The 12,612-nt window shown below is 33.3% G+C and overlaps 3 protein-coding genes across 7 annotated transcripts; 1 reads left to right on the top strand and 2 right to left on the bottom strand.

Moving 5' to 3' along the window:
- Positions 1 to 27: 27 nt before the first annotated feature.
- LOC116347750 (serine protease persephone-like) lies at positions 28 to 745 on the top strand. Its single transcript, XM_031778465.1, has 2 exons — positions 28 to 170; positions 237 to 745. Exons 1-2 carry the CDS (start codon positions 59 to 61, stop codon positions 617 to 619), a joined length of 495 nt encoding a protein of 164 aa, XP_031634325.1. The 5' UTR covers positions 28 to 58; the 3' UTR covers positions 620 to 745.
- A 484-nt stretch (positions 746 to 1,229) lies between these two features.
- Positions 1,230 to 6,082, bottom strand: LOC116347746 (fatty acyl-CoA reductase wat-like). Its single transcript, XM_031778459.1, has 11 exons — positions 6,047 to 6,082; positions 4,302 to 4,557; positions 3,995 to 4,233; positions 3,624 to 3,922; positions 3,442 to 3,511; positions 3,288 to 3,328; positions 3,073 to 3,224; positions 2,854 to 2,996; positions 1,848 to 2,065; positions 1,704 to 1,774; positions 1,230 to 1,593 (listed from the first exon to the last, which is right to left on the bottom strand). The coding sequence occupies exons 2-11, from the start codon at positions 4,454 to 4,456 to the stop codon at positions 1,308 to 1,310; spliced, it is 1,674 nt and encodes a 557-aa protein (XP_031634319.1). The 5' UTR covers positions 4,457 to 4,557; positions 6,047 to 6,082; the 3' UTR covers positions 1,230 to 1,307.
- Positions 6,083 to 6,209: 127 nt separating this feature from the next.
- LOC116347747 (ankyrin-3-like) lies at positions 6,210 to 12,500 on the bottom strand. Of its 5 annotated transcripts, XM_031778461.1 has the most exons (26): positions 12,355 to 12,500; positions 12,191 to 12,271; positions 11,150 to 11,253; positions 10,380 to 10,407; positions 10,243 to 10,280; positions 10,054 to 10,152; positions 9,887 to 9,985; positions 9,717 to 9,815; positions 9,542 to 9,640; positions 9,345 to 9,443; positions 9,175 to 9,273; positions 9,006 to 9,104; positions 8,809 to 8,907; positions 8,640 to 8,738; positions 8,423 to 8,521; positions 8,247 to 8,348; positions 8,075 to 8,173; positions 7,869 to 7,967; positions 7,696 to 7,794; positions 7,521 to 7,619; positions 7,308 to 7,406; positions 7,136 to 7,234; positions 6,963 to 7,061; positions 6,753 to 6,851; positions 6,576 to 6,674; positions 6,210 to 6,499 (listed from the first exon to the last, which is right to left on the bottom strand). In XM_031778461.1, the coding sequence occupies exons 3-26, from the start codon at positions 11,208 to 11,210 to the stop codon at positions 6,429 to 6,431; spliced, it is 2,181 nt and encodes a 726-aa protein (XP_031634321.1). In that variant the 5' UTR covers positions 11,211 to 11,253; positions 12,191 to 12,271; positions 12,355 to 12,500; the 3' UTR covers positions 6,210 to 6,428. The 5 variants fall into 5 exon arrangements, with proteins under 5 accessions (XP_031634321.1, XP_031634322.1, XP_031634323.1 ...); XM_031778462.1 differs by lacking the exon at positions 12,191 to 12,271; XM_031778463.1 differs by lacking the exons at positions 12,191 to 12,271; positions 12,355 to 12,500 and adding an exon at positions 11,573 to 11,663 and having other exon boundaries at positions 8,250 to 8,348.
- Between the last annotated feature and the right edge of the window lie 112 nt (positions 12,501 to 12,612).

Raw genomic sequence — 12,612 nt, forward strand, 5'->3', positions numbered from 1 at the left:
CAGGCAAGCAAGCAGCTTATAGCAAGCCGCAATACATGCTCTGATTAAAACTAGTACAATGATTCAATTTTCGAGTGAAATTTGGCCGGCCTGTCTTCACACAGATCTTCGGGATGAACATCCCGATGTAAAACTAGTCGTTACAGGCTGGGGCAGTACCGTACCAGAAGGTTTGTTCTGAAGGAAAAGAGTAATTTCATTTACTTTTATTCAAAAAACGGTTTTTTTCTTCAAAGGGACGGCATCTCATAGGTCAAACGATTTGCTAAAAGCCCAACTTCAGACAGTTCCACTCACGGAATGCAATGAATTGTTTAAAGAATATCAACAATTTACGAAGGAACCGGGTCTTCAAAATATTGGTCAAAGTCAATATTGCGCATACGATCCAAATGGAAAGAATGATAGTTGCCAGGGTGACTCCGGTGGACCTCTTCATATTAGTAATCCATTGCAGGCATCAGTAACGATTGTTGGCGTCGTTTCATATGGCATTGGTTGCGCTGCATTACCGGGAATTTACACAAGAGTCGCATACTATTTGGATTGGATTGAACCGATCGTGTGGCCGAACGGGGTTATTCCGAAACCAACAAATTCATTATATAGAGAGATTTAAGAATGTTATGCCTTAGTTGTTAGTTAAAAACATGACATCTGGACGGATTGGTTTTATTTTTCATGAAATATGTTTATAAAATAATTTGAATAAAAAAACAATAAAGATTTTTGTTATTTTTTTAAAGTTTAATCGTTTTTTATGAAATGACAACACATTTTACTCGTTGGTTTTATTATTGTTTGAAATTTATGAAATTCGGAAAAACCCAGTGATATGAAATTACAACAAGAATAATAATCGTCGAAAAGGAAACCTTACGATTGCCAGCAAATTCACGTCATAGTCCATTTAAAATTCGTGATAAGTGATACGAGCTTTTTTTTAAATCAGAGACTGTTTGTCAAAGCAACATATGTGAGTGTTATGAGGAGCCGGAGGCACAGTGAGGTCAGTTCCTCTGGTCAGTGAGGAACAAAATATTAATTTTTAATATTTTGCTCTGCCGTCATATTTTCTGACCAGGGGTCCGAGAAATTTGATTACCCGCTCTGGAGAATGGTTTTAAATTTTACCTCTTTTTCAATTCAGTACAAAAACTTTCTTCATAATTAAATAATTTCAATTCGTTGAATTAAGTAGTTTACTTTTTTTTCAAATATGACTCGTTTCTTTTTTATTTTTAAAATTTTACCAAATTTCATCGAAAAAGGGGAACAACAAAACTAACATCATTTCTTAATCTTTATTAAAACGAATCATTGATTCGTTGAATTTGTGAGCTGATTAAATTGTTGATGCCAAATAATCTTCCCAGATAATAGTAAAGTAAAGCAAGTAGCGTGTAGTAAATGGCAAGCACGAACAAATGAGCAATGTGAAATTTACGCATGCGCCGACGCGCAGGTTCGAAATCTTCAATCGTTTCGTTGCCAATGTAACGAAGCAATCCCAAATTATAGTTGTAACAATATGCATCCCATTGGAAGTTTCGGACGTCACTGGGAAAGTAGGCTTTATCATGGTCACACATTCTGCACACAAAAAAGAACATTTATTATCGAAAACGTGATTGAAATGGCTCTGGTAAGAGCGGCTTCTATAATTTTCTCCATGCCATTACTAAAAATGATCAATCGGTTACCTTTCATAAACGGCGTACATATTTTTATTGCAAAATGTCCATTGTTGCGTCATGAAATATCGTAATTTCACCTGGAAATGAAAGAAATAATTTTTAAATGAATTGCTTGAAGTGTCTGGGTTTTATCAAAAAATGATATCGTACCATAAAAAGATGTGTTTTGCGATACAGTGGCATTAGACGACGCGGATTCTTTGTGAATTTCAAAACAAAATCGAAGATTAAACCAGGAATCGCATGATACAATATTACCAAAAAGAACTCCATGATCCGGTAACGAGTTGTATTGGTCAAATGGCACCAGATACTCTTTGTGGTTGGATACATAATCAACATATCACGCATGGTATCACTGATATGACCTTAAAGTAAAACAATTTTGGTATATTTTGTTGAGTTTCTTCAGTTAGTATGCAACAATAGCAGAAATTTGTCCGGTAATATTCATCCGCGGCGGATAAGACGCAGTCTTAGGAGCCGGACAAATTTCATAATTTTGAACCATTTCTCATCATTTCCGCGTCCAAAGATATTAATACTGTTTAATAACACAAATAATAATAATACGTTGGTCATCGAAATGAAGTGAAAATATGAAAAGGGAATAAAAGACCGAACGAGTGCGAGTAAGGAGACAAATTTCAAGCAGACAATTTACACGGAACTATTTTAGATTCGTCCGCTACATAGTTCGGCGGACAAAACTAAGGTTTGAATTGATATTATTTCTCCTCTCTCTCGGTGAGTCTTTTTCATATAATCGATCGAAAGTTAACAAATCGCGTGCAAAATTCTTTAATATAAAATCTGTTGTCCATCTCTGCCCATATAAATCATTTGCGGAGTAATTTGGACGATGGCGGGACTGTGCGGAGTTTGGCGGAGATGACATACAAACTCTGTGTGTGCGAGGGTAACAGCACTTCTATGTGTATCATTCTTACGCAGATGATTAGTACCTTAGCTGCGTGTACGGCTACTAAGATGTTCGTTTGGACAAAATAAATCTATGAATAGCAAAGAATGCTGTTGCACTCGTATACACAGCATTTGCATACTATCTCCGCCGAACTCCACACAGTCCCGCCATCGACAAAATTACTCCGCAAATGAGTTATATGGGTGGACAGAGACTTTTTGCATCATTTACCCCAAGTAACTTCATCATCTTTTGACGTCACATTATATACTTTGGACTCTATCTCCGTCAACTGATCAGAATTGGCGTCGCTAACTATTCCACCACTTTTGCTTACATCTGCGATAGCTTCCTTTGTTGAATTCAATAATTTTCTAGGAGAAAAGTGATGGAAAATGATTTTTTCATCGCGGTTTTTTACATAGAAATCACTTTTTGATATTAATTTACAATTCATTGTATCGATCCCAAATGGCAGCCAATGTAGAATTTGTTACAAAGTCCGCACAAATTATATCACCCTTTAGATCCCGATCGAATACCATAATTCGTAAGAAACCAAGACCACATGCCACCAACATTCCATTCAATCCGTATATATTCTGAAAATATACATTATTTTATTCGATAAAAATGAATTGAAAACGCCGATTTTTGGTTCTCACATTGCACCAGGCTGGAATCGGATCTTCATGTGTGGCAATTACTAAATTTTGAACAAAATTGGTAAATAGGTTTTTCGCATTTAAAAATACATTGTTTAATTCAAAACTTTGAATTTCAAACAGAAGACTCAAAACTGTGAAAAAGACTTATTACCAATTGAGGGCCGAATAACGACAATCGGAATACGCTGTCCATACTGGCGCATTAATTCCTCAGAAAGAGCCTAAAATTCATGGCCGACATATCCGAATTGATAAAAAAAGAAGGAGAATATTGAAGAAAAAATGGGTGAAGATTTAATGAAAAATACAAAACAAATTCTCGCAAAAAAGTACCTTTGAAAATGAGTAGGTGTTTGGCCATGGCCAAACAAAACTTTCGGTGATAATGTCCAGAACTGATTCATCTTCATTATGATCTTCAAAGTGTTCAGCGATTCTGATCATATCCTCTGGATCAATGGGTGCTTCATAGAATTTTTCTTCAATGTATTTTCGGACACAATGCGAAAATGCGGTGGAAATATACGCAAACATTTCCAAATGTTTACATTCTTCGGCCAACTTAAGCAGTTCACGTGTACCACGTAGATTTACCAAACTTAACTCTTTCAATGTATTATCAAAGCGAACGTCTGAAATTATTACATTTTTCTCGTAAAATATCTTAAAAAATCAATAATTTATTTTAAACATGGCGACAATACCAGCTGCTGCATGCAAAATAATATTAACACTATCTGTGAGTGTGCTGCGAATTTCATCGGTTAGACCGACTTTTAGTTCACGTGTATTTCCATCAATGGCACGTACACGATCCATGTAATTCGGATCGATTTTCTGTAGCAGAACAAACAATGGCCCCGAATACAAATCGCACAAACGTTCCATTGCGGATTTTCCTTTCTTTGGACGGGTCAACACGTACAACATTTTTACTTCGCATCTTTGAAAAGAGAGATACACTCGTTCAAATAAAATGAATCATTTGATCATCACTTCCATTGCACTTACCGCAATAGTTTCTCCACGTATATTTGTCCAAGGAATCCCGTGCCACCGGTTAATAGAATCACTTTTCCGCGATAAAAATCACGCATTGGCGTTGAATCCGGAATTGAATCATCAGACCAAAAATCATTTATTTCAAGTGGCGTTAATTTATTCATTTTACACTTCGGACTTTTCACTTTTTATTCGTATTTAGTTTAAATGGTATGTATGGCCACTTTGGCGAACAATTCAATGTTCACTGATGGTTTGATTGGAACTAAAAACAAAAATCAGTATTTCAAGTCGAATGGTATCGATCGATGCATTATTTAATCACACATTCCCCACATTTGTCAGTGACCTTCGGCACTAGCATGTAACAAAACCACATTACAATTTTGAAGAGACGACGACACAATATAAATTTACATAAAATCAAATGCAAATGTGCACTATATAATAATAAAACAGGTCATCGAATTCCAGTTCGAATACACGGAATGAACGAAAACTGGATTTTTTACATTTTTTCGCACCAAATTAGTTTGCGTACGATTGTAATTTCGCATTTAGAGAACAGTAAAGTAATAGTCAATGTAAATCATCGTTCTACTCTAATTAATGTAAAAAAATGACACTTAATTGCGAAGAATTTTTGTCTCTTTATCAAGCATTCAATAGCAATAATAACAAAAGTCAAATTAATCACTCGAATCAGTCGCAATTTTACTGATCGATGAAGAACGTTTACTGAACTCCGTATAGTCGGAATGTTTCTACACCATTGATTCGTATGCGCATTTTTAACAACCAAATATTTCTCTTTCTTTTTATCGTTTTCCCTTTCTCTTTCCCCACTTCTTTCTATTTTTTTCGTTCTCTGTATGTGTTTGTCATCAATAATGCAAGAGTTGCAAATTAAGACACCAAATTCAACCGAAAATAAAATGTTTTACATCCGTAAGATGAACTTTTTCGCACTGTGATCCACAACATGCATTTAATACGTATCTTTTACTTAAATTTGAATTCACGAGAAAACTGAATGTGACATCGCTTTTTCAATACAAATAATTTTTGAAACACTTTTACTTTTCCGCACACCCACTGTGTGCAGTAAAGTATTGCAATCACCCCAAAATTTTGAAATCGCTAAAAATCGGTTTTTACGCGTTTTGGGTAAAGAGAAGCAACGCAAAAAATCAATGGGTAATTTGTTAGCACGATAACTCTTCTCAGAGAAAAGTGAATCCAAATCTGATTTTACAGGGTTATTGGGGGATTGCGAAGAATTGGCTGGTATTGTTTTTGAGCAATATTCGTGCATCGGTGTATACATGGTGTACCCAAGGGGTTACCCCTTAGGGGTATGGTATGTAAAAATGTGTTAATTTGATAAATTTTTCCCCATAGGCGTAAATCAAAGTTTGAAATGTGTAATGCGGGGTTTTTTGGCACGAGAAAACGCAAATCCGACATTAGATTTGAGATAAAATCAATACTCGATACAGTTTCTTTGAAAAAATCACAAAAAATTTAATTGTTGTATGAAAGTCATGCCTATATGATATTGTAATAAGATATGTATGTTGTACGAATAATTCATGGTGTGGATGTTCATCTTACGGATGTAAGACATTTTATTTAAGCAACAATTTTATTTTATACCGAAATGGTATAAATACATTTCACACTTTTTTCTACTGCAAGTATTTCAAGCATATGCACGTTAATTTGATGAAGAAATCAAATTTGTTAACTCTCACCTGGGTGATAAAATCCAAATGAAAAGTCAGAGCGAGTGATATGAAAAAACTGATTTTATTAAATTTTCATTCGGTATTTATATGGTTTACAATCAGGAAATAGGTTAATACATAAAAAAGTAGTAATATATAGTAAAATAGTTCAATGTTTTATATAGTCAGCAAAATAGAATAGGAAAAGATACATAAACAAATATAGGAAATGTAAAGTGAATGACAAACAAAATCGATAAAAGTATTGTAGAATTCAAACAATATTCTCACATACATTTGAATTAGAAATGGGCTTTATTTCACACATACAGTGCGAAAAACAAAACATTTAAAGTATTTAAATTTGAATGAACTGGTTACGACCATAAAGGGTGGTCAAAATTGATCTTTAGCCGTTGTTATTTCCCAAATTAATGTCAGCACCATTTCTTCTCAATAGTTCAACTACATGATCATGACCTGTGGAAGTAGAGATATTTGTAAAATTTTACGGTTTGAAAGAAGTGGCATCAAATTTCACTTTCAATTGTATTACCATTTTGTGATGCCAACGTGAAAGGCGTCGCTCCTTGGTTATTTTGACTGTTAACATTAGCCCCATTTTTAAGTAACAGTTCCACAATTAGGTTAAAACCTACGAAAATGATGTTGATATATAAATATTTTTGAACATTTGTTAGGTATACAGAAAATTGATTGAATTTCAAATTACCTTCCTGTGCGGCTGCATGTAATGGTGTAAATCCGCCCATGTTTATAATATTCACATCTGCACCTTTTTCGACTAATATTTCAACAACACGTTCATGACCTTAATTAAAAATAATTATATTCTCATATACATTTCAATTGGAATTGGGCTCTTTTTGCAATATTGCGTAAGCGAAAAAAAAACATTGAACATATTTAAATTTTTGATTACCCTTAAATGCGGCCATGTAAATTGGACTTTCGCCGTAGTTATTTTTCAAACTAATGTCAGCACCATTCTTTATCAACAGTTCAACCACATCATCTCGGCCTGTGGAAATACAGATTAAAAAATTTGTAACATTTTGATGGTTTCAGAAGTGACATCAATTTCAATTGTAGTACTTAATTGCGAAGCCACAATCAAAGGTGTCGTTTTTTTGTTACTTTGACTGTTAACATTAGTCCCATTTCTAAGTAACAATTCCACAATTCGCTTATGACCTACGACAACGATTTTGATATAAATATTTTGGAACGTTTGTTATCTATAGAAAATTGATTGAGTTTAAATTACCTTCCTGAGCAGCTGCATGTATTGGTGTAAATCCGTCCTTTGTTCTAATGTTTACATCTGCACCTCTTTCGATTAATATTTTAACGACACGCTCATGGCCTTAATTTGATAAAAATATTCATATTCTTACATACATTTCAGTTCGAAATTGGCTTTCTTTGCAGTATTTTTTAAACGAAAAAAAATATTGAACATATTTTAATTTTTGATTACCCTTAAATGCGGCCAAATAAATTGCACTTTCTCCGTAGTTATTTTTCAAACTAATATTTGCACCACTCCTTATTAACAGTTCAACTACATCATCTCGGCCTGTGGAAATAGAGATTCAAAAATGTATAACATTTTAACGGTTTGAAAGAGGTCATATCAATTTCAATCGTACTACCTTTGAACGAAGCCAAAATCAAAGGCGTCGCTCCTTCGTTATTTTGACTGTTGGCATTAACCCCATTTTTAAGCAACAAATCCACAACTCTCTCATGGCCTACGAAAATGGTTTTGATACAAATATTTTGGATCTTTTGTTTTGTACTGAAAATTGATTGAATTTCAAATTACCTTCCTGAGCAGCGATAATTATTGGTGTAAATCCGTCCTTTTTTCTAATGCTTACATCTGCACCTCTTTCGATTAATATTTCAACGACACGCTCATGACCTTAATTTGATTTTTAAAAAAAAATCGTATTCTTACATACATTCCAATTTTTTTGCAATATTATGTAAGCGAAAAAAAACATTGAACATATTTAAATTTTTGATTACCATAAAATGCAGCAATGTAAATTGCACTTTGTCCGTGGTTATCTTTTAAATTAATATCAGCACCATATCTTATCAACAATTCGACTACATTAGATGGACCTGAAGGAAAAGAGATTCAAACATTTATAGCATTTTGACGGTTTGACAAAAGTGATATCAATTTCAACTGTACTTCCTCTGTATGAAGCGTAAATCAAAGGCGTTGTTCCTTTGTTAGTTTGACTGTTGACATTGGCCCCATTTTTAAGCAACAGTTTCATAACTCCCTCATGACCTACGAGAAATGATTTTGATACAAATATTTTGGAACATTTGTTATCTATAGAAAATTGACTGAATTTAAATTACCATTTTTAGCGGCTACATGTATTGGTGTAAATCCGTCCTTGTCTATAATGTTTACATTTGCGCCTTTTGCAAATAATATTTTAACGACACGATCGTGACCTTAATTTGATAAAAACAATTCATATTCTTCCATTTATTCTAATTGGAAATGGGCTTTCTTTGCAATATTGTGTAAGAGAAGAAAAAACATTGAACATTTATTTATATTTTTGATTACCATTAAATGCGGCCATGTACAATGGCGATGATCCATCGTTACTTTGACTGTTGACATTAGCCCCATTTTTAAGCAACAAATCCACAATTCCCTCATGACCTATGAGCAATGTTTTTGATATAAATATTTTGGAACTTTTGTTGTCTATAGAAAATTGATTTTAATTCACCTTTTTTAGCGGCTGCATGTATTGGTGTAAAGCCGTCGTTTTCTGTGACATTTACATTGGCACCTTTTGCAATTAATATTTCAACGACACGCTGATGACCTTAATATAGTAAAAATATCATACAATTAGAAATGAACTTTCTTTCACACGTACTGTGCGAAAGAAAACATAAAAAAAAAAATAAAAAAGTTTGTTACCATTAAGAGAGGCTGCATAAATTGCATTTTGGCCGTAGTTATCTTTCAAATTCATGTCACCACCATTCCTTAACAACAGTTCAATTACATTATCTCGACCTGTGGAGATTCGAAAATGTATAACATTTTGACGGTTTGAAAGAAGTGACATCAATTTCAATTACACTACCATATTGCGAAGCAAAAATCAAAGGCGTCTTTCCTTCGTTATTTTGACTGTTGACATTAGCCCGATTTTTAAGTAACAGTTCCACAGTTCGCTTATGACCTACGAAAATTATTTTGATATATAAATATTTTTAACATTTATTATAGAAAATTAATTGAATTTCACATTACCTTCCTGTGCAGCTACATGTATTGGTGTAAATCGGTCCTTGTCTGTAATGTTTACATCTGCACCTTTATGAATCAATATTTGAACGACACGGTCATGACCTAAATTAAAAATAATCATATTTTCATATATTTTTATATATTTTTTTGCAATATTTTGTAAGCGAAAAAAAATTGAACATATTTAAATTTTTGATTACCATAAAATGCGGCAGTGTAAATTGCACTTTCTCCGTCGTTATCTTTTAAATTAATATCAGCGCCAGTTCTTATCAACAGTTCAACTATATCATATCGACCTGACGAAATAGAGATTCGAATATTTTAAAAATGTTTACGGTTTGAAAAAAGTGACATCAATTTCAATTGTTCTACCCTTGAACGAAGCCATAATCAATGGCGTCGTTCCTTCGTTATCTTGAATGTTGACATTGGCCCCATTTCTAAGCAATAATTCCACAATTCGCTCGTGGCCTACAAAAATGATTTTGATAAATTGCAATAAAGGCTGGATAAATTGCATTTTTGTGTTGCTTTTTGATTACATTCAATAGAAGCTGCTAACAGCGGACTATTGCCGTCGTTATTTTTCCAATTAATGTCAGCACCACTCCTTATCAACAGTTCTACTACATTAAATTGACCTGAAGGAAAAGAGATTCAAACATTTTGCTATTCTTTGTATTTGGTGTGAAAATATGTATGAAATTACCGTATTCAGCAGCTTTAACTAAAGGTGAGGAGCCATAACGATTTCTGATATTCACATCCTTTCCATTTCTTATTAGTTCTTCGATTATTTGCACATCACCTGCGTAGAGCGATAAACGGTTTCAAACGTATTGTCCAGAAATGTTTAAGGATAAAATCAAAATAAATCGCACAGATTTTCATTGCTTACCATGTTGAACAGCGTTGTGAAATACTTCCCATGGTTCTCTGCAGTGAAGGTTTTTTTAAAGATCATGAATAAATGAAAACGGTGTTTCAGTTATTTATTGGTTGTAAAAACACTTGTACTTAGTAATTACTACTTACTCGTTTTCGGCTCGCCTCAATCGAGTGACTAGAATTGATCAAAATTCGTTAGTTTACAATTGATATGCATTCAATTTCATCAGAAATTCACTTGGGGTGAACCTCCATAATTTATTAGGTAAAATTAGAACGATACTAGAAATATTAGAAGAAATTGGAATCGTTTTAAACAGGAGTTGAAAGTGGTTGAAAGCAACTGGAAGTCACGAAATAATCAACTGTCTGCTATTTTATTCAATTTTTCTTTACTTAATTTTATATTTTTTGTTCGCAATTGGTGTTGTCTGCAAACGTTCTTTCGAATAACTAGAATTGATAGCAAAAGCAATTTGAAAAATTTTTGAGCACAAAAACGAGTTAAATTCATTGATTTTTGTATGATCGAAGTACGTTGAAAGACGAAAAACACAAAAAATTAAATTAAATTTAAAATATCATCGTAGCACGACAACAATTTTTGAAAATTCACCAATCATAAAAAAATGGTAGCCGATTTAATATAATCGGACGTCTAGAAAATGGAGCCTAAAGCGATCTTTTCCTGTAAGCAAAAATATATTCTTTTTTTGAGACTAACGAAAAATAGTACTTTTTTCTTAGGCGGTCATATCATTTTCATATTTTCCCACAAACGAACAAACGAACGATAAAAAAATTTGTATTTCTACGAACGAACGGACAAAATAACAACATTTTTTGTTACAAAAGAACGAAAGAACTTTCTTTGACAGCCTTGATAGCTAATAATTTTCTTGTTGAATGAAATTTACCTTGACGGCCACTGGTCACAAAGACAGCAAAGTATAGAATGAAGACAGTTAATAACTTCATTGTTCAAGGTAAAAGGTAGATGAAAAAAACAAAGCAGTATGACCTGAAATGAGAAAAGAAAATATTTTGTTTAACTCAATCTTTTCTGGATGGATTCGCGTCGTCTTTTCATTCGTTTTATTCGATTTGCAATAAGAATTTTACGCATCAAAATAATTTGGGTATGACATTTAAGACTAGAAAGTGGTACCCATATGATTCATTTGCGGAGTAGTTTTGACGATGGCGGGACTGTGCGGAGATTGGCGGAGATGACATACAAGCTCTGTGTATTTGAATGCTATCACCGCCGAACTCCGCACAGTCCCGCCATCGACAAAATTTCTCCTCAAATGATTTATATGGGATACAATGGCACAAACCAAAAATATTCAATAGTTAAATTGAATTTTTGATGATTTAAAAGAGATAGCTTGAATAGTTTTAGGTTTGAACCACAACTGTATTGTTTTGACGGAAGTTATTTAATACACTCGAATAAACATAGTGAATCGCAGAATATCAAAGATTTTTTTTTTTTTTTTTTTTCAAATAAATTGATAATAATAATGTCACAATATTCTTATTTTGTGTTTTTAATTGCGTTTTACAGTGTTTGTTTACACAATTATGTCATATTCATACACAGTTCACAGTGATAAGACATTTTCGGTTATTGTAAGGTCAAGCAAGATTAAGTTATACTTCTTTTTCTTCTCTGTTCTGGAAAATGATACGACTTTCTAATTTGCAAAAGCAAGAATGAAAATAAAATTTTAATGAAACCAGACAGTATATTTAGCTGTTGTCATCTGGATATTACAGCTCATCTGGATATCGTCAGCAGATGATACGAAGTGAAAACAATAGAAATGTGAGCCAAATTTGCACCGGACACAAACAGTTCACCGGTTTCACCAATTTTGACTGGTTTCATTTTATCATTGAGAATATAAACGTTAGAATTGAATATGAGAGAACCGATCGGAATATCTCTGTACTTGAGTAATTGCTCTATTCCACAAAATACGTCACATCGCTGATTTCAGTTGATCCGTGAGAATTGCACAACAAATATCGGTCTACAAAAAAATAGGCTTTAGTTCTTAAATCAAAGTGACCGAAAAAATTCAATCTTCGAAATTATTATACGAAAATAATTTACTCGTTAGTAATGGTCCCCAGATTTCGAAGATTGAGTCTATAAATGTCAGTGCCGTTTTAAATATGCAAATTGATTCAGTTGATGAGTATGGAAATGTTTCGAACTGCCATCGCAATCGATTCATTAGTACTCTATGCGGCAATTGAACGCCTAAAAATACAATAAAATAACAAAATTTAAATCAAATTAAATGATCATTGGTATTGTCGTTGTTTGCCGATAATGTCATGCATTCATTAAATGTTAAACTGACGACAT

The sequence above is a fragment of the Contarinia nasturtii genome, unplaced genomic scaffold (genome assembly GCF_009176525.2).
Source record: "Contarinia nasturtii isolate CC-2019 unplaced genomic scaffold, AAFC_CNas_1.1 Cnas_scaffold_2091, whole genome shotgun sequence".
Taxonomy (NCBI): domain Eukaryota; kingdom Metazoa; phylum Arthropoda; class Insecta; order Diptera; family Cecidomyiidae; genus Contarinia; species Contarinia nasturtii.

What these genes read in the sequence shown, in the direction of transcription:
- LOC116347750 (XM_031778465.1), top strand. Translation starts at nt 59, where the DNA reads ATGATTCAATTTTCGAGTGAAATTTGGCCGGCCTGTCTTCACACAGAT. An exon ending in GGGCAGTACCGTACCAGAAG is followed by an intron (nt 171 to 236) that starts GTTTGTTCTGAA and finishes TTTTCTTCAAAG; the next exon opens with GGACGGCATCTCATAGGTCA.
- LOC116347746 (XM_031778459.1), bottom strand. Translation starts at nt 4,456, where the DNA reads ATGAATAAATTAACGCCACTTGAAATAAATGATTTTTGGTCTGATGAT. An exon ending in TATTTTGCATGCAGCAGCTG is followed by an intron (nt 3,923 to 3,994) that starts GTATTGTCGCCA and finishes TAATAATTTCAG; the next exon opens with ACGTTCGCTTTGATAATACA. An exon ending in AGATGATGAAGTTACTTGGG is followed by an intron (nt 2,066 to 2,853) that starts GTAAATGATGCA and finishes TTTTACTTTAAG; the next exon opens with GTCATATCAGTGATACCATG.
- LOC116347747 (XM_031778462.1), bottom strand. Translation starts at nt 11,210, where the DNA reads ATGAAGTTATTAACTGTCTTCATTCTATACTTTGCTGTCTTTGTGACC. An exon ending in TTACGCTTCATACAGAGGAA is followed by an intron (nt 8,174 to 8,246) that starts GTACAGTTGAAA and finishes CTTTTCCTTCAG; the next exon opens with GTCCATCTAATGTAGTCGAA. An exon ending in TTACATGGCCGCATTTAAGG is followed by an intron (nt 6,852 to 6,962) that starts GTAATCAAAAAT and finishes TTTTTAATTAAG; the next exon opens with GTCATGAACGTGTTGTTGAA.